Below are 21,271 nucleotides of genomic sequence, written 5' to 3' on the forward strand. Positions count from 1 at the left end.
TTGCAGTATTGATACTTTTACTTAAGTAGCAAAGGGCAAAGAGCAAAGGGAAGATAGAATAAAATGGCACTCAGTGAAAACACTGGGGTTTAGTGTGCTTAATAATCTTTGCAGAAAACTCAGAGTTACAGACCCATTAGGGTCCATTTGGTTCCTAACTATCTATCATTTAGCTGGGGACCCCCTGGAACTCCCCCAAAGACCCCTGGGGGTCCCCGGACCCCACTTTGAGAACCAATGCTTTAGAAGCACTGTCGGGTGAAGTCAGCGAGAATGACCACAAGATGGCAATGTTGTTCAATATTCTGACTGATCCCGATCCTCTTTAGCAGGAGAGGAGACACATTTCTGCATGTCGTTGAAAGGATATGATCAAACAGTGGTGGTGTAAAGTAACTAAGTACATTTACTCAAGTAATGTACACGAGTACAATTTTGAGGTATTTTTTTTAACTTTACTGGAGTATTTCCAGTTTTCAGTACTTTTACTTCTTCTGGGGACCCCACCCGGACAAGCACTTGGAATTGTAGGAGTTGAGGCATTGCATTTTGTTTGACTCTGTTCCACAGATAAATATTGTGAGAATAGTCGAACTACAAGCTCACACCGCCTCGCAACGAGTGTGTAGATCGTCTATTTTCAAAAAGTTTGCCTCCATCTTATATTATTTGACAATTTGGCCAATATTTGACCAGTTTTTATAGTATAGTTTGATTACTTTTGATGCAGTAATGGTAATTAGTAATAAGGTCTTAAAAGACCTTAAATTGTTAGCTGTCATCTGGGGACCCTTCCCAAAATCATGTGGGGACCCCGTTGATAACCACTGGCTGAGCTTTGTCCGAGCTGCTCCAGTGTTTTCCTTTACATGACAACCAGACCATTCCAATTTTGAGATTGCGTGTGCAATTGGACATTTTGTCCTTAGAGTGGCGCTAGAGGAAAGGCTATTGGGTCACCAAAATTAGAAGGGCCCATACTCGGCAAATTCCATGGTAATCCATCCAATCCAGTTTTTCATCAAATGTAGAGGCCCTCAGTTATCTAGAGAGGCATCACTTAAGGAAAGGATTCCAGATAAGCCTGCTGGCTTCTTCCTTTTCTAGCACAATAACTTGTTTTCTTTTGATATGTTTAGTGTCTATTTTATATTACAATGTGCTACACTAAACTAAACTTAGCTAAATCTCTTATCTATGTATCCATCCATCGGTCCATCCTAAATAGAATAATCTTAAAACCACCCAGGAAAAGTTCCATCAATTAACAAATCGGGTGCCAAACACGAGCGATTCGGTGCCGAACACAATCTGAACCGTGTTTTCAGTCTTTTTTTTTTTTTTTTTTTCCACACGGGAGGGGCTGGAGCAGCTCTGGAATTCTGAGAAGGAAAGGACAGATGGATCACAGTGTCAAAAAACATGGCTCCCATCCGCTTCCGTTCTATCTCCTTCTCTAAAACCCCTATAACTCCGAAACTTTTTTACGCTGGGGAAAACGACTCATTTTGTATGCACGATCGCTCTGCCATCGTTACTCGTGTGAGAGATGTTATCGTTCCAGGCGTTGGCCAGGACCATCGTGCTAAATGAACGCATGCTTTTTTTCACATGGATTTCTCGTCTTGGAGTCTGCAGCTTAAACAGCGCCGCGCATCTTAACGGTGAGATTTATGGCACCGAACGTAATCTGTCATTATAAAATTCTGGCACCCAATGTGTTAAAATACAAAATATCTATCCATTCCATCTCTTGCCAGAGACACACAAACACACAGCTGAGCCGGTAGTGTATTGTAAATGTGATTCATCTTTATTCCATGTCTAGCTCGTGATCGGTTACATAAAAACCCTCCATCTTCAGTTATTTGTTCATTTATTTTTTTGTAGTGTCGTAGCTAACAGAGCCATGTGCTGGCCCTGCTGTGACTTCCTCCACACACACACGCAGGGTTTTTAGACGGCCGCATACTCTCTCCCCCCGATCAGTTCCCACACACACAACTCCCCCCCGACAGTCAACAAAACAACACCATCGCACAATATCAATTACTACTGTAGTGTCCTTTAAGAAAACATACCGCTTTACTTCCCAGAGAAAGGGTTTAACCACGTTCAACCTGACATCCCTATTTTAGGCATGTCGTTGTTGGCGAACATTGTCAATAATCTTTCCAAAAATAGTGAAAATAGCCGACCTACAAGCTCACAATGCAACACATTGTGAGCTTGTAGATCGGCTATTTTCCCGCTACTTTCCGCACAACACTGTCTTACGACTAAGTATAAAACAGGGTTTTAAGTAGTTAAGCATTTCCGGGAAGTAAAAGGCCAGAGCACCTCCTTCTTATGATAATCATGGGATGATGTCATGGGTCAACTGAGGGGGGAAATACCATCTGATTTGGGGGGGGGGGGGGGAAATACACCTTCTTAGTGTTCTGACTTTTGGTACAGGTCAGGAGGTTTTCGAGAACATAAATCCACACACACACTTCATCATGTCACACGTCATGTTGTACATGTCAGAGGGGGGGCGGGCCATCCCGCGTTGACCCCCGCTGTTTAGCCTTCATTTAAAAAACAAACAAACTAAGGAAAAAAAACAATCAACAGTGATGTCACATGTCAACAGTGATGTCACATGTCAGCTTTAAGTGTGCGTGCGTGCCGTGTCTGTGTTTGTGTGTATGTTTTGTTTGTTTGTTTGTGTGTGCATACACGCGCACAAAAGAGTGTGTTATGGTCTGGTCAGTGCTTTAGCAGACACTCTATTAAAGGTGGTCAGTCAACATGTGTTACTGGCTGCGTCGTGGGGAGCAGAGGAGGAAGGTAAGGAGGAGAGGAGAGGAGGAAGAGGGAGGAGGATGATTTGAGGGGAGGAGAACAGGTGAGGCGGCAGCGTCTTCTTCTTCATTTCCTTCACACGATTCCTTCACATGATGCGGAGGCCCTGGATTGAAGTTTCTAGACTCTGGTGGACACAAAAACAGTGTTGTTATGATTGAGAATGACTCGTGAAAAGAATTATTTTTTTATTGCCACCCAAGTGCCCTATGATGATGCCCTAATTTAGTCCCGTTTCTCCTCTAGTGATACCTCATTTTATCTCCTCTTCCTCTCTTGGCCAGACCATCCATTTCATGCATCTTACATAGTCATCTTTTTCCTTTCTTGCTGTTTGTGTAGTTTAATTGTATCCTGTTATCTGTAAACTGCTTCATATCTTTGTCATGAAAAGTGCTATACAAATAAAAAAAATATATCATTAGAAGAAAGTAGTACCACAACTCTGAGCGTACGGGTCCATACCTTCAAGTCCCAAATGGTCATGGCTCCATCGATGCCTGTGGTGCAGAACTTGCGACAGTCCCTCTTGTCTCCCTCGTAGATAGACACTTGGCTGGAGAAAAAAAACAACACAGAGGGGAGTTGAAGGTTGAAGGAATTCTTTGTTTAATAGTGTTTCAAGCACGATTAAGGAGGTACTCTTCAGCTGTAGATGTTGTTAAAGAATTGGCTAATTGTTGCAAATGTCTTTTTTTTAAAAAGTGGGATATTTCAAAAGTATTTCAAAAAGGAGATACACTACTCTACACGCTTTGAGTGAGTCTTGTTACCAAACTTATTTCCCTGCCCTCGATACATGGCAAAATAGAGGAAGTTCACTTGCAAAATAATGATCATTGCAGTGACAGGCTAGCGCAATAGTTTCTCACAGTTTCTCATGGAAACTCAAGCTGGCCGTGTAAAATGTTATAACACATTTCAACCAACTTGAATTAGTGGGGGAAGGCGTGAGGTGAACTAAAGGACACAGGGGGAGGGAGGATGTGCACTGTGATGAAATGCATTCGCCTTTTCAGATGACACAAATGAAAAGGCCGATTCATAGAATAACAACAGCAGTGCCTATTTGGAGGAAAACGTTATAACATTACATGTCTCAAGTCTCAATCATTCCTTCATACCACTCTACTGATTATTCAACCATGAAAAATGTGAGTTGTGTACAGCCATATTGTCTATGTGAATAGAGGATTTATTTGCATAGAGACAACAATCACATTTTCATTTCAGGACCGTTTCCCCCCCAAAAAAGCACACAAAACTCAGTCTGTACTCATGCTATAGTCACCATTCAAATGATATCATGTGATGTTATGTGTCAGACTTCCATTGTGGCAAAAGACACTTCTGAAGTTGTCTAGCTTTTTATCATGTATTGTTACAGGCTAAAGTGTGTGTTATAGCAAACATCAGTGCTGGAAAAAAAGTACTCAAATGTTTTAGTTAAGTAAAAGTATCAATACTACAATGTAGAAGTACTCTGTTACAAGTGAAAGTCCGGAATTCAACATTTACTTGAGTAAAAGTACAACAGTATTGGTATAAAAATGTACTTAAAGTACCAAAAGTAGAAAGTTCTCTTTGTGCAGAATGTCCCCCAAGTTAAAAATGTATACAAATCTTTTGAAAATAGCAGATCTACAAGCTTGCGATGCCACGCATTGTGAGCTTGTAGATCTGCTATTTTCAAATAGCCAAAGTATATAGGGCTGAAGTGGTTAATGTATGTTGTGTGATAATAATCAAAATTTGCAAAGTAACTAGTAACTAAAGCTGTCAAATAATTGTAGTGGAGTAAAAGTACAACATTTGCCTCTGAGGTGTAGTGGAGTAGAAGTAAAAGTATTGAAAATGGGAAATACTCCAGTAAAGTAAAACATTCTCAAAAGTGTACTGAAGTACAGTACTTGAGTAAATGTACTTAGTTACTTTACACCACTGCTACAGCAATGTAGCACAGAGAAGCATTATGGCCTCAAATGACACATTTTCATTTATCAAGCCATCTACTCCCTGGCTATTTAACACATTGAGTGCCAAAACCGTATATATACCTTTTTGCAAATACACACGTGGAGTGCCAAAAATATATATATACGTTTTTTTATCTTTTTGTTTTTTTCGTTTCTTTCCACGCGGGAGGGGCTAGAATCTGGAATCACCCTAGGCGATTCTGAGAAGGAAGGGACAGATGGATCACCGTGTCAAAAACATGGCTCCCCATCCGCTTCCGTTCTATTTCCTTCTCTAAAACCCCTATAACTCCGAAACTTTTTACGCTGGGGAAAACGACTCATTTTGTGTCCGCGATCGCTTTGCCATTGTGACCCTCGTGAAAGATGTTATCGTTTCAGCCGTTAGCCAGGCCCATCGGGCAAAATGGAGGCACGCTTTTTTTTTCATGGATCGCTCGTCATGGAGTCTACAGCTTTAAACAGCACAATGAAACGCAACGGTGAGAGTCCAGGCACCGAACGTATTCTGTTATTATAAAATTCGGGTTAATTTTCCTTTTTAATTTGAAAACAAATTCTTACAACCTCCTCTCCCTGAACCTGACAGTTTTTTTTACCACCCCTCGTCCGTCCATAGATTTGGGAGGATGGCTTTTTGTTTTTATGCTCCATGGACCTGGAATCAGCTCCAGAAAGACATTAAACTGGAACACTTTATCCCTTTTAGGTGATGCTTGTTTGCCTTTGTGCCAGGGCTCGCTTCTAAAAGAGATTAGCATCTCAATGAGACTGGTTAAATAAAGATGACATTTCAAGGCACACATTATTATTGGCCTCATAATGATCTTTTTGTGTGAAGCAGTGTACCTTGACTTATAAGCTAGCAAACTAACTTCCACAGAGAAAATACAACATTCCCACCCCTCCCCCCACAACTAACTTCTGCCATGGCCATACCCAATAGTAATGGTGAACGTATTCCCTCGATTCTTACCCTAAACTTCTTCTGAAATTCTGCCCGAACCCAACCAAACTTGTCGACACCAGGCTGCGCCTTGGCAGAATTTGTTAACTCGTCCATGGCAGGCAAAGAGTTAAAGAAAAACGGGCGACAATGGCCAAAACTCAATCTAAAATCGGCGAAAGTGGCCGTTTTCAAGATTTTTAGGCCATTATCTCTGGAACGGAAGGTCCAATCTGCTCAGTTCAAAGCGTGTTGGATGCGTGACTTTGAGGACATTAAGCACAGACTGACACATGTTCTGTTTTTTCAGGCCTAAAAGTATGGTAATTGTTCGGGCCAGGCCTAACCTCGGGCCAGGCAGAGCCTCGAGCCAGCCCAGTAGGGTCCAGTTAGGGCCAAGCCTTAATTTTCAGGCCCGTTGAGAACTCTAATCCCAAGCCTGAACACTGCCTGTTGTGTGTGTTCTTACGTGATGCTGTTCTGGTGCAGTGTGTCCAGGGCAGTGTTGCGGTCCTCAGTGGTGGCTCTCTTGTCCATGTTCCTGAAGCGCTCCATGGCAGAGATGTTCCTCTGGATGCTCTGCTTGGGGAGGTCCAGCTTCGACACGAACGTCAGCACCCCTCCGTCGTCACAGCGGAACAGCATGGGGCAGCAGTCGTGGCCCTGCATGCACACATGCACGCAAACACACACACACACACACACACAATATGAATGTAGGAGTGCAACTGTCTATTATTTTCTTAGGGATTATTCTATCGATGAGTCTTTTGATTAAGCCATTGAGACCTGAAGCCGATTCTAAAGCCGTCTCCTAAATCTCAACAGTTTTCTGAAAAACGTATGTTTCTATATCAGTGGTGTTCAATCTTTTTCATGTCAAGGACCCCCACAATTATATGTATTTGGCCGCGGACCCCCATAAAAATATTTGGTTCCAGGGACCCCCAGAAGCAAAGATTTGAGTTACAAATGTTCGCTTTAAAAATATATATATTCAAAGATTTGCACAAATTTTCACAATTTTTCAAAAATAGCAGATCTACAAGCTCATAGCGCGGCACTCGGTGCCGCGCTATGAGCTTGTAGATCTGCTATTTTTGAATAGCCCAAAGTGTAAAATAATGCTTTTTAGCTCAAATCTAAAAATGACACAGTTCCAGGTCTTAATGGGTTAAATGATCGATTAGTGCGCTGTATTCTTACCGCCGCCACCACACTGTTCTCCGACACAAAGATGACGTTGAGGAGAGGGAGGAACTCCGTCTTCAGCTGAGAAGGACTAAACACACAGATATTATATTCAAAATGATATTATATTTTTTATATAGCACATTTAACATGACCAGGTTGCTGTACAGGTAAAAAAAACTAAGCAAAGAGCAAACAGTGGAATATAAACAGACAATAGCATACAATGAAATAAGCACAAACAAAACAAACATTAGCACCAGTAAGGGAAAGACGCGGCTAAATCAGCTATCACTGAAGGCCTGGATTAAAGCAACATTAAATCTCACGACTGAAAATGTCCTAATGTGCGATTTGTGAAACAGTGTGAAAGGATCCCCCACACACACACACACACACACACTAGCACCGATTCCTAAACAATGAATACAATATGTAAAATTAGGATGCTTTAGTAATATTGTTCCTGCTGTTCTACATACTGCCAACCATGTGAAGAAATCACAGATTCAGGCTTTAACCTTTGCTTTTATATGAAATATCGGAGACAAATAAGATATTATGATGGAAGATGCATCCGAACATATTGCTAGTTTGACCACTTCAAGTGCTCTAATCTTAAAATAACCGAAAATAGCCATTCTACAAGCTCTCAATGCGTCGCAGACGCATTGAGAGCTTGTAGATCGGCTATTTTTGCTGCGCAACATGCTTCCATAAGAGACATGCTGGCTTCCATGGAATCCAAATGACTGAAATCAGTCTTGGTGACTGAGAACTTTAATCCATGGGCTCTGGGCGGGGAGTGGTTCGGAAACGAGATCTGCCAAGGGACGGGGGTGCTAACCCATTTCGAAGTTTATAAACAAACATTAAAATCTTTAAATCAATTGGGAAGCGGACAGGGAGCCAATGGAGCGAGGCCAAGGCTGGAGTGATATGGTCTCGCTTCTTTGTCCCAGTGAGGAGACAGGGCAGCGGCGTTCTGGATCAGCGGCAAGCACCAAAGCAGCGATTGATCGATGCCGACGTGTAGATTTGCACATTTCACCAAAGGCCTCAGTGATATTGTATGCCAGGGGTCTTCAACAGGGGGTCCGGGACCCCTAGGGGGTCCTCAGAGTTACTACAGGGGGTCTGTCCGCCAAATCTTTGTGTTATGATTTTTTTTTTTACCTTAACCACTTGAACCCTAATATCCCTTTTCTGAGGAGAACTTGAGCCAAAAATAGCAGATCTACAAGCTCACAACGCCTCGCAACGCGAGGCGTTGTGAGCTTGTAGATCTGCTATTTTTGGCAAAGAGTTGTAGAGGGGAAAAAAGAGCAGACCAAGAGAACAAAAAAGGTTTCATCTGAAACACAATTTTATACAATACAGAGGAGGGGGTCCCTGCTTCATCTCTCTCTCTCAGCTAGGGGGTCCTTGGCCTGAAAATGTTGAAGACCCCTGTTGTATGCGATGTCATTTGCGATAAGAATGGAGAAACTCAATAATATGCTCAAGTGCAACCATATAAGCCCTATTTTATACTTAGATCTGCTATATTCGCTATGTTTGAAACCGTTCGCCTATGATGATGACATGCCCAATAAGAACAGCAGGTTTAGAGTGGTTATTAATAAATGGTTGGTTCTATTGAGGGTTGAGCTACCTGGCAGTCTTGGAGCTGTCGACCACAGTGACAGTGCTGTCATGGCTGACCCAGGCCAGGCGATTCCCAGAGGCCGAGAAAGACACAGAGTGGACCCAACCACCTCCACCTGCACACAGTTTAAAAAGGCATTTGTAAAGCAACAGTCAAAATAATTATTACTCCCCCCCACCTACAGACTACAGCAATGTAATGCTTTGTTATGTTATAGCTCATACTACAGAGGAGATTGTGTGCACATCTAGGGCCTGTATTTAGGCCAGGTGCTGGACATCAAGGCAAGAATCAAGGAGAAGGTAAAAACATCCACACACTGGTTTAACCCATTCAGACTCTCTCTGTCGCATTTTGGTAACCAAAAGCGACCAATTTAAGAAAAGACCAGTGCAGAGGATGACTCTGATCTGCTGCACAGGAAGCAGTTTTATCTTTGTACATTGTTCAGTAATGATCTTGGGGGGCGATACAATCATACAATGGAGCCGGCAAATGACTGTAATAGTGTCTTACAGATTGTGGCTTTAAGTTGTGCCCGATTTATACTTGGATGCGCACCAAGTCACGCGCAGAACATAGGCGGAACTACCAAGTACACAACATGTTGCCGTAACGGGCTGTGTGCTTGCAGAATTTCTGTGCACGACACTAGCGCACAACCAAGCAACGGTGGAACAAGTACTCACATTTTGTAAGCAATACCACCATGTAGAAATACTTCGGTATTCAAAGTTTACTTGAGTAAAAGTACAAAAGCATTGGTGTTAAAATATACTATAGTAGTGAAAGTAAAAGTACTCATTTTGAAGAATGCCTCATTGAACAAGTTTCCAAATGTATAAAAATGCTTTGAAAATAGCAGATCTACAAGCTCACAACGCGTCGCATAGCAACACGTTGTCAGCTTGTAGATCGGCCATTTTCAAATACCCAAGTTGAAATAGGGCTGAAGTGGTTAATGTATGTTTTGTAATAATAATACAAATCTACAAAGTAACTAAACTAAGGTTTTCAAATAATTGTAGTGGTGTAAAAAGTACAATATTTGCCTCTGCGATGTAGTGCAGTATAAGTAAAAGTATAGACAATTGGAAATACTCCAGAACAGTAAAATCACCTCAAAATATGACTTACAGTACAGCACAGTAAATGCACTTAGTTACTTTCCACCAGTGAACACTAGCGTGCAACCACGAATAATATCTATATCAGGTGCTATTGTCTCCACCACAGCACATGAAACAGCAGGGACGTGCACAGATAGACTCTAGGTGGTGCTAGAGCACCTGCCCTTTGCCCTCTTGACCAGAAGTGCCATTTTGAAAAAAAGAAAAACAAAGTTTTTTTTTTTTTCCAGTTTACAGCAGGGGTCTTCAACAGGGGGTCCGGGACCCCTAGGGGGTCCTCAGAGTTACTACAGGGAGTCCGCCAAATCTTTATGTGATATGATTTTTCTTTTTACCATAACCACTCAAAACCTAGCATCCCTTTTCTGAGGAGAACTTTAGCCAAAAATAGCAGATCTACAAGCTCACAACGCCTCGCGCTGCGAGGCGTTGTGAGCTTGTAGATCGGCTATTTTTGGCAAAGAGGTATAGGTGTAGAGGGAAAAAAGAGCAGACCAAGTAAACAAAAAAAAGTATAATTTACTTGAGCACCTGCCCCTCAAAATGTCTGTGCACGCCACTGTAACACAGATACTAACCTGCTCCTCCAAACTCTGCTAGCACAGCCCCAAACGGCATCTTACTGCCCCAGGGGGTGGGTCCAGGTTTCTCCTCAACCTCCTTGATGTAGGCTGAGAACACCCTGGAGGACGAGAGAGAGAGAGAGAGAGAGAAGGTGATATGAATCCTGTGCTTTGAGGAAGAAGATAAGTAACAATAACGGCGGTTTGTTGAATTTAATCTCACCTGCATTTGAAGTCACAGGAGCCTGCTGCCAGCAGGATGTTGTTGGGGTGCCAGTCCAGACTGAGGATGGTGGATCGGATGGGCTTCTTGATGTGCTTGCTCACCCACCTGATATCACACACACACACACACACACACACACACACACACACACACACACACACACACACACACAGTGAAGTTCTTTTTTTGCCTTTATTGATGGTACACAGTGAAGATGGACAGGAAACGGGGAGAGAGAGAGAGAGAGAGACGGGGGAAGACACACAGGGTCGTCGGGATGGGGATTCGAACCCGCGACGTGCTGTCAGCTGCCACGTGCTGCTAAAATCTAAATATTATAACCCCTTAATTCTACCAGTCTATAGGCTGGTATCCAGTAAATCAACATTAGAATGTTGAGTAATCAACCTCACCAACCTGAACAGGCTGGTCCCTGCATGATTGCATGCAGCACACACACACAAATGTACATATTTGTTGATTAAGTCGATTAGATGACAAATTCCTATGACTATTGCTTGACCAAGAGTTAGTGGAGGAGGACTAGGGTTTGGTTCAGCCACACAGCTTAAGACCGTTTAGCTTTATGTTAGGCATTTATAAACGTGTTTAAGCTCACGGTAGCCTACATTCTGCCATCAGAGTAGTGTTGTTGTTTACTAGTCTCACATGCAGTGTGCTGTGATGTTTCTGTTATCTTTAATGTCTGTTTTAGAGCACTGGGGGAAAACTGACTGCTCAGGCATTTAAAAGGACGACTTCACCCATGTTCACCCTTCTTCATATAATTGGCCCTCACTAATGCTCATATTTTTTTAGGAGGGCTGTGGACACTTCAGTGACGCACCTACCAGTGACATCATTGCTAGGCAGGTTTTTTAATTTACATTTTTATTGCCACGAGAACAATGGCTTCCATTATAGCATGCTAACTTTCCAGGAATAGAAAGCCTGCAGTTTCTATTAGGTTGGATTCCCCATCGATGTCATCACTGGTTTATTCTGAACTGTCCACAGCCCTCCTCTGCCATACCGGTTACCAGTGTTGATTTCGTCGACTGAAACTATCTCGTCAACTACCTTTTTTCACTGACAAAAACGAATTATAAACAAAGCTGCGATGACTAAAACTAAGACTAAATATGTTGACAATTTCGTCAACAAATAAAAACTAGACTCAAATGTTAGTGAGGGACTATAGTGGAGAAGAGATCCAGTAGAACTAAAAGACATGTCATTTTATGTTTGGTTGCGCTCTGGCATTGGTATCTGGTATCTACAAGCTCACAACGCGTCGCAGCACGACGCGTTGTGAGCTTGTAGATCGGCAATTTTCAGCATACAAACAAGTGTAAAATCAGCCATTACGACGCCATCAAGGCACCGCCAACCAGGGTTTCCGCCAGGCATTTTTTGGGCCGGCCACCACGGCCGGCAAAGAATACATTTACCGGCCATATATTATATATATTATAATTAACGTCACATGCGCGTTTGCACTGCATACATGCACCCAACTGATCATTACACCTTGTTACTTTAGAGCTGCGCTTCTTTCCACTTTATCACAGATGCAATCTGTTCCTGTTTTTATAGATAACTAAATTATATGATCTACTATAGTCTATATCATGCAGAGATGTCGCTTGCCAAAAATGAAATGAATAGTGGGCATGAGTGAACTGCTGCGTGACGAATACCGCCCGCTTGCCCCAAAACACAGTCACCCCGGGGAAAATCCGGCTGTATTCGCCTGGTATTCCTAAACATATCAGTAAACTATGCCTAAACCTAACCTTATTCCTAATCTTAACCTCAGTAAAACTATACCTAATCCTAAACCTATTTCTACCCTTTCTTCCCCCGCAGCTCAGTAAAACAAATACAAGAATACAAGAACCTCTGGTCCGCCTGAAAAATGGGGGCGAGGGTGTTTTGGGGCGAGCTGCGGCAGAGCCTTTCCATGCGCGACAGTCCGTCGCCCAACTTTCACCACTTTATCCGTCTGCAAAGACAGTCACTGTGCTTGCATAATATCCACGACCCACACGTGTTCGGGTCCCTTTATCGACAATTGGGTCCGGTTTGGTTCAGATTCTATCACCTCGGAAAATCCCGGTTCTGTTTATCAACACACGCGAGCGAACCACGCTGGCTGATGAGGAGGAGACGCAGCTGTGTCTATCAGCTGTTTTGTGGCGTATCAAAAATAGCAGACATACAAGCTCACAACGCGGCGCGTTGCAACGTGCTGTGAGCTTGTAGCTCTGATATTTTCAATGCGCGACACCATCGTACAACGAATAGGCGAATCTACTACTGCAGTACGCAGCAGCAGCAGAGCAGGCTGTCGGGAATTAAACCACAGTCAGATCATAATAAAAACTTTAAATGATTATGATTTTAATGGTTGTTTGTAGCCAACTACTTTATCCAAATAATAATATTAATAATAGGCTTAAATGATAAAATAGCCTAATAACACCATTTTCCCAACCGGCCACGGTGGCCAGTGGTGTTTATAATTACCGGCCAATTAAAACTTTTACCGGTCAATGGCCGGTAAATACCGGCTAACGGAATCCCTGCCGCCAACATACATTATAGTCGACTAAATCAACTGTAGATTTAGTCAACTATAATGTCATGATATTTAGTCGGCTAAAACTAGACAAAAACTAAAACTTTTCAGATTACTAAAATACTACTAAGACTAAATGGAATTTTATTCAAAAGACTATGACTAAAACTAAATAAAAATTTGCTGTCAAAATCAACACTGCCGGTTACCCAACCCTATCAGGGACTGCCCTAAAAAAAATGTACACAAACATTCAGATCGTCTCACCAGTCATTCTCAGACTCAAAGTAGCACACGGAGATGAGCCGCGCGCCGCTGCCCACCGCAAACTTGTTCTCCAGCGGGGACCACTTGACGAAGGTGGCGGCCCGGTTGATCCTGAGGATGACCAGGGTGGGCTTCCAGACGCCTTCCTTCTGAGACCACACGTAGGCGTTACGGTCCGCCCCGCACGTCACGATGCGGTCGCTTTTAGGAGCCCAGTCGATACCTGCAAATAGAGAGTATGCACATGCGTCACTTTTCCAAAACATTGAGCAGCATGGAGCGTTGGAGTTTGGAAGCACTCGTTGGAAATCACTCAACGGTCCTGCTTACCACCTGTTTCTAAATGTCAGGAGGCAGCAGGACGTTGGGTTATTGAAAACAAGCGCTTCCACACTCTGACACATAGAAAAATAATCACTTGCACAGAATGTATTGACAAAAAGTAGCTCATAACATGTCTCTACGGTGGATTTTTATGAAACAAAAACTTTGCGGATAGAAACCGGATAATTCAAGCTTTCCGTACAGCTGCCATGTTGGTGAGTTTAACATTGTTTAATACAATCAGATAGGACTTTTCTGTTTGGATGTAGTATAGGGACACGCATAGGCTCTATACAGAGAGAGATGAACTGTAATCAACTCCACTGAAATGACTCTGGTTAATGAGCAACTATCACAACAAGGGCGGTTGAGTCATACGAGTTTAGTAACGTTGCTGTCGGGCAGAAACCTCTTATCTCCATATTGTCACTTTGTGTGTGTTTTTTTGTAAATGAATGCCCTACTTCAGTGTTTTTCAACCTTTATCATATCAAGGACCATTACTTATTCGGCATTTGAGCCATGGACCACCGTTTGATGAGATTTAGACTCTCAGACCCAAAACTTAGGAGAATATTTTGTTATAGTTGGATACGATTTTGTCCACAATTCCATGCTGTATTGATGTTGGTAGCATAGGAGAGATAACAGGCAAACGTTGATCAAAATAACTATTCTTCTAATCTACGTTCTCTAATTGTGTAGACTTCTTGTAAATTACGTAACGCAGATATTTAACAATAATTTCACTCTTGACCCTTACGGGTCCATTTGGTTTCATTTTACGCTCTCAAGAGTTAACGATCAAGCGTCCATTTGGTTACCAACTCTCCATCTTTTAGCTGGGGAACACCTGGAACCCCCCTCAAGGACCACAGGTTGAGAACGACTGCCCTTACTTGATCGTACTACAAGCGTCACAAAAAAAGCATGAAAAGTACTTTGGAATTTGAATCCTGAAAAGCAACAGTTTTGGACATATGAGGTTTCCCTTCCACCCACGAGAGAGACGATATACTTTATGACCTCGATCACACAGAGCCCTGACACAATTAACACGAGTCATCTCTAGGGCAGCTCTTTCCTTTTCCTGCTTTTTATGTAGGTAGGACAGCAGAGAGTAGATAGAGGCTGTTGCAATCACTGCACAGCCATAAAACTGCCAGTGTCATGGAATGGAAACCAAACACCACTGTAATAGCACTTTTTTTCTACCTCTTTTTTGGCACTGAAAGAGGTTCTGGGTGTCTGTCTGGAGCTAATCCCTCCCAAGACAGATTCTGCTAACAGCTAAATCTGTCGGCACCACTGCCTTGAACATGTAGTGTTGTTGTTAGTAGGAATAAACAAAGACGCACCCGGGAGGAAGTGGACTTAGAAAAGGGGGGGGGGGGGGGGGTAAGCCAAACGGAGTTCTTGTTTCTACACAAAAAAGGAGGTGGTGCCCCCAGAGGTACTTTATTTTTTTTACCAAATGGGTTCCAAGATTGGTCCAGAGCTAATCTTGCAAACTGATGGATCGATCCATCTACAAATTGTGTGTGCAAACTGTCAGTAGCTTAACATAGAAGTCTAGTTTTGTTCACATACAGTACTATGTTGTGATACACTACACTTTGGGTCTTTTTCAAGTCATCATACTTGAAAAAGACCGAAAGGGTCGAAACATCGTATCAGCTGTTTGTTTGAAATAAAACCTGGAGCATCTAAGTGAGTTGCGAGCCATATCTTTGTCTTATTAATACTGTTTCTACAGTTAAAGCTTAGCACCAAGGAACGGAGGATGTGCGTTATTTGTGTTTCTGAACACTACACTTTAACTTCATCACTTTTTATAATGGAAGTCAACAGGCCTCGGATTATCCACATTTGGGCACGGATTAAGTCGCCAACTTGTATACGTCAACAATCCTTCAACACATTTCACACTTTGTTTGGGAAAAATATCTTTCATTATATACAGTATTAGGCCTATTGAATGTGAGGCATAAACTCAATCAACAAGGCAACAGTCTCCTCCGGTTCCGTCCTGTGACAGTGGGAAGTGGGAACAGAGCCTTTTCATTTTCAATCAATGGAGTGTTGACTGGCAAAACAGTTGTTTACTTGTTGCCATTCATGGAGATCATTTGGATAGCGTTCTGCATTGCATTTTGCACTGGTAAAAATCCTGAGTCAGTGTTCATTGAACTCTGAACGAGTACAAATGTAACCGACCAAGTTTTGGTTACATTTTGTATACTCTCTCTTTGGTTACAAATGGATGCATGAACACTGGGTGTGTCAATGCTGTGTGTAGGGTGCATGCGGTAGGCCTATACTAACACACACACACACACACACACACACACACACACACACACACACACACACACACACACACACACACACACACACACACACACACACAAAGGAAGGCACAGAAGTGTGACAGGGAGTAGGGATGGGAAGATATGAACATTTGTCCGAAATTTGTCAAAATGATTGCGGCCAAAATAATTGCGATTAACGATATTACCGCAATAATTAACATATGCTTAAAACTCTTAAAATGCCACTTTTGTTTAACCAACATCCATGAACTGGGGGAACAATAGCCAAAAACTAGCAGATCTACAAGCTCAAACGTATCGGCTGTTTTAGGCGAAGAGATTTGGTGTAGACAGTTTTTGATGATATAACATTCTTATAACAAACATTAATGTAAAAAGATGTCATGGTATTTTTTCCTTTAAAATCTTGAATCTTTTGTTTTTATAGTGATATTGATGAATAGAAAATTGAAGTATACATTGATCCAAGCCAGAACAGAATTGATTGATTGTCGCAAATGAACATGCTCTGAAAATAAAAAGCATGTCACCGTGACCCTCCGTTCTTTAGTTATTGGCTGTTGAATATAGGTTGTTTTTGCCAAAAACAAAGAAAGCAGAGAAAAATGGACGTGTACACGTCAATGGCACTGAATGAGTTAACATGATAGTACATTTTATGTATAAATCTCCCCTAACTCTCAGCACATATATATCTGTGTTACTGTTCATATGTCTGATCATCAATGGACATGGCAGGTAGCCACAAGAGCAGAAAGCATTCATTTGTCCAATATCTGGTCTATATCCAAACAGGTATTAAAGTGGTGTCCAACTTTAGCCTGGTTCCAGACCATAGATCCCGCCCACTCTCTGAGTGAGCTCCTCTTGGTCTGGCATTATAATGTCAGCCTATGGCTTTTCGCGATCGAAGAGATACCTGACAAATCAGAGTCGGAGGTGGGAGTGGTCTAACGACAAGCCAATCAGTGAATATCTGCTAAAACAAGATGTACGATGACGTCAGATGTAGGCGGATCCGTGAATCTCTTGTGATTGGTTTAGGGAAATTCGGACTGAAGCTCCACGCAGCTTCTGTCTGATAATCAGGCTAGTCCAACTTGTTATTATGAACTGCAGAAGCATGCATCAGTCTGTGCATGAGAACACATCCCCGGGAAGATGTCCTAACCGGGACTGGAACTTGGGTCTCCTGCACAACAACCACATTTCTACCACTCTTCCAAGAAGGCACTTTGTCAGGGGAGATATTGCGCCTGTTAACCAGAAGGTGTCCAAACCCTAAACCATTAACATGCTCTACCATACAAGTTGGTTAAAAATAACCTTTTATTCATTCAATCTAAAATAATTGCACATTTAACACATTTGATTGACTGTGTATACCTGTTATATGTCCATTATGCTCCTTCAACTCATGAGTCTTCACCCACTGGTTCCCACTCTTCTTGTAGATGTGAACTTCATGGTTATTGGGACTGATGGCGATTTCTGCAGTCATAAAAAGAGATATAGTATTATTAGGGATTAGGGCTGAAACTATCCATTATCTTCTTAGCAATCGTTCCATTGATTCCATTCACTATCCATTATCTTCTTAGCAATCGTTCCATTGATTACTTTTTCAATTAATCAAAAACAGCGTTTTTTTTTTTATCCTATATTAAAATTGTCTTAAAGGGAGGGCCGGCAGGCGTGCGGGCGGACCACATCGTCAAGCTCATGTCACCATGACTCAGCCATAACCATATAAGGAGTTCCCAATGCAGCTACGCCCAAATTATGGAGTGTGTTGTCTAACCTCAATGTGTCGGCATGGCATCAGGCGCAAACAAATCAGTCAGTTCCATATATGGGCACAAAAAGAGGGCATGCCATATATGAGCATATACTGACGATGAAATCAAGGATCTCCGTATATGGGACAAGGACTGACAGATACAGAGATCTCCATATATGGGTATATCATTTCAAATCTTTATATCAGTCGGATTGGAGGTGCAACATAGGTATGGGGGATGCATAGCACCCTGAACCTCTAGTATATTAAAAATGTATATAAACAAATCAATTTACCACTTAAATGTTATTTCATACTTTGTCACACAGCACGGTGTCATGCAAAAATATCGAAGTATAATATCGAATGAATGTATAAGCTCACAACACGCTGTGCCTGCGATGCAGCGTGATGTGAACTTGTAGATGGGGTAGCTTCACTAATGAACCCTTATGGTTGCATGATTGATTGAATACTTTATTAGAAGCTTGCAAAAAAAAAAGCACAGCAAAGTACAGTTCAATACAAGGTCTGCTAAGAGGATTATACCCAAGAAAGCCTATGGCTTGTTTCCATTGGGGTCCTTTGTACTCAATTCATCAAAAATCGTTGCTTGATTGTGTGAGTTCGTAACTCAAGAGTGTACAAATTAAACCAAACGGACCCGTTTCATTGTGTACAGCTTTAGGAGCCTATCTCCTGTTACTGTAGCACACAGAAACACAAACCCCCTGGACATGACACTAGTATGTCGCAGGGACTTACACGCCCCAATCCAACCCTTGATGCAGAGTGCCAACTAAGCAGAGAGGCATTGGGTCCCATTTCTATAGTCTTTGGTATGACACGACCGGGGGGGGAATCGAACCCCCTGAACCTTCCAGTCTCAGGGTGAACAGACACTGAAGATTTTACTGTATGTACAGTCAACAATACCATTGGTAAAACACCACCAAGCCAGAAGAAAAGGTTGTCTTACGTGTCCTGTCATGGTTCCACGCGTGGCAGGTGATGGGCTCTAACAGAAACTGGTGTAGAGACATGTCGCCTGGGTGTGGCCTTTCGGTGACACTGTTAATGACAATGACATAAACATGAACTCTGGTACGTGTGTGTGTGTGGCTTTCACATCATCAATCAATACACCGTCTATTACACATCCATTAACCTTAAGGCCATCCTATAGTCAAGCCATTTGTTTTTTTAGTGTTAACAGGAATACTTTAAAACTGTAACTTTTATCTTCAATAGGTTTAGTTTAGGTTAGCAAGCTTTTAGCTTAATGGTGACACAGCTCATCTCTAAATAGAGAACACAAATACTGGGATCTGCTGCTGTTTACAAGTTCAAGTTCAAAACCAACTTAACCAACTGGCCAAACCGATACTAACTAACTTACAGTGTTTTTATACATTAGCTAGTGTTAACATTAGACATAGCATTGACTTACAGTTGTAATTACATGTAGTAATTTAGTAATAGCTTGTTAGGCTAACATGTATGAAAACGCTTCATTTAGAAATGGATGAATACTACAAATGTTATCATTATTATATATATATGTATATCATTTTAGCAACTGACGTGTAATTTCCCCCACACAACATATGGAATTTCAGACTAATAATCTAAAGCCACCATCATTACTTTCATTCACACATGGGGGGAAAAACACGTCGTTTTTCAACGAGAAACACATTTACACATTTAAATTAAACAAACCGACTTTATTATTATTATTCCTCACAGAGATTCCTTCAAATCCAACAGATGCTAACCTATAGCGGCCGTTCAGCTCGCATTCCGCCGCTAGCACCGCATGCTAATGCTAACTCTTACCTTTAAACTCTAGTGTAGTGTCTATCCCCTCGGTTAGCCTAGCAGCGTTAGCTACTTAGCTTAGCACCGTTAGCAGCACTGAACTGAACTGGGACTTGGTTGGTTGGTAATGGTTGGTGTTGGTTGGGACGTGAATTCGCGGACTCTGGTCAGTCGACACGAATTCTGTCCGGGGACCAGCGGCGAGGGGGTCCGTCAAGATGTCCAGCAGGAGACGGCCTCCGCCGGGGGCATTGGGTTTAAGGGTGGGGGTTCGTTGGTTAAAAAGAAAGAATTTCTTCCCCGTCGGTGTGAATGATGATAAGCCTCTCCTCCTACTGCTGCCGACACACATACACACAGTTAGCTTATTAGCATATTAGCATCAGGGCTAGCCGTTACATTCAATTGAATAACCTTCTACGTCGGTCTTTTTTCTTCTTTGGGGGGTTTAGCTGCAGAGGCAGTGTAGTGTGGTGGCTCGTTGCTGTCACCCACTGTTCGTTTGAGGGAATTACACCAGTGGTTCTCAAACTTTATTTTTTATTTTTTTCATTTCTCTGACCCTCATAACTCTGACAATGGACCCTTATGGTTCCATTTGTACTCTCTCAGAGTTACAGACATGTAAGGGTCCATTTGGAGCACAGTAAAGTATTTGAGAACCACTGAATTACACAAATGACTGAGGAAACAAAACAAAACAAAACAAAAAAACAACCTATTTGTCATGTAGACCAATGGTTCTCAAACTTTGTCATGTCAAGGAGGACCCCCAAAATCTTGTATTTGGCCATGGACCAGCATCACAAAATATTGTGTGCCAGTGACGACCATACAAGATGTGTGTTGTTAAAGTGTTTGATATATTTGTCATTTCATTGTTTTTATTATTATTTATTATTATTTAATTTTACTTTCTTGACTTTTATGCAATGTAGCACTTTGATATTGTGTCAAATATAAAGTGTGTTACAAATAAAATCTATTAAATGTATTATTGTTTTTTATTTAGTTTTTTTAATAGCTGGTGTACTGTGTGCGTTTAAAGTAGTTAAATGGATTTCATGATCTATTTAACTACTTTTATTGGAGGACCCCTGGAGCCCCCTCGAGGCCGTCTGGCGGTTCCCCGGACCCTACTTTGAAAACCACTGGTATAAACACTCACCGAATACACGGGAGGACTTGAAACTTCTTCTAGCTGCATCCACAGTCACTCTAATCTTGCTTGATTCAGCCTACTCACATGCTCTGTCACGCATGGCAAGAAATGGCCAAAGCTTTTTTGTCCATTCTTCACATGCCACCCATCTCCTTCTCTGTGTCAGTTCTTGTCTGCTCTAAATTAAACTTACCTCCACAAGCATCGTCACATGCAACTTAAAATACAGATGTGCAACATTGCTGACAGTACTTAGAACCTCTTCAACAGTGTGGAAAAAGATAAGCCTACATAAAAACAATAATAAGAAAAAAACAAATATTCAAAATATAGCATAAAACTTCCAAATGGACCCGTACAGGTGTGTATCTCTAAGAGTGTACAAATGGAACAGGTCCATTTGGTTCCATTTGTACACTCTCAGAATTATGGGTGTCCTTGAAAGTAAAACGTTTGAGAACCACTGATTATCCATA

At 41.9% G+C, this 21,271-nt stretch overlaps 1 protein-coding gene across 1 annotated transcript; it reads right to left on the bottom strand.

Annotated features, from left to right (window-relative positions):
- Positions 1 to 1,790: 1,790 nt before the first annotated feature.
- Positions 1,791 to 20,052, bottom strand: arpc1a (actin related protein 2/3 complex, subunit 1A). Its single transcript, XM_084085895.1, has 11 exons — positions 19,652 to 20,052; positions 18,792 to 18,883; positions 17,419 to 17,523; positions 13,376 to 13,598; positions 10,525 to 10,632; positions 10,317 to 10,420; positions 8,615 to 8,723; positions 6,976 to 7,051; positions 6,239 to 6,432; positions 3,313 to 3,403; positions 1,791 to 2,974 (listed from the first exon to the last, which is right to left on the bottom strand). Exons 2-11 carry the CDS (start codon positions 18,853 to 18,855, stop codon positions 2,936 to 2,938), a joined length of 1,113 nt encoding a protein of 370 aa, XP_083942021.1. The 5' UTR covers positions 18,856 to 18,883; positions 19,652 to 20,052; the 3' UTR covers positions 1,791 to 2,935.
- Between the last annotated feature and the right edge of the window lie 1,219 nt (positions 20,053 to 21,271).

The sequence above is a fragment of the Gymnoscopelus microlampas genome (genome assembly GCF_963454915.1).
Source record: "Gymnoscopelus microlampas genome assembly, chromosome: 2".
In the NCBI taxonomy this organism is placed as follows: domain Eukaryota; kingdom Metazoa; phylum Chordata; class Actinopteri; order Myctophiformes; family Myctophidae; genus Gymnoscopelus; species Gymnoscopelus microlampas.

What these genes read in the sequence shown, in the direction of transcription:
- arpc1a (XM_084085895.1), bottom strand. Translation starts at nt 18,855, where the DNA reads ATGTCTCTACACCAGTTTCTGTTAGAGCCCATCACCTGCCACGCGTGG. An exon ending in GCATAATGGACATATAACAG is followed by an intron (nt 13,599 to 17,418) that starts GTATACACAGTC and finishes CTCTATTTGCAG; the next exon opens with GTATCGACTGGGCTCCTAAA. An exon ending in TTTGAGTCTGAGAATGACTG is followed by an intron (nt 10,633 to 13,375) that starts GTGAGACGATCT and finishes GTGTGATATCAG; the next exon opens with GTGGGTGAGCAAGCACATCA.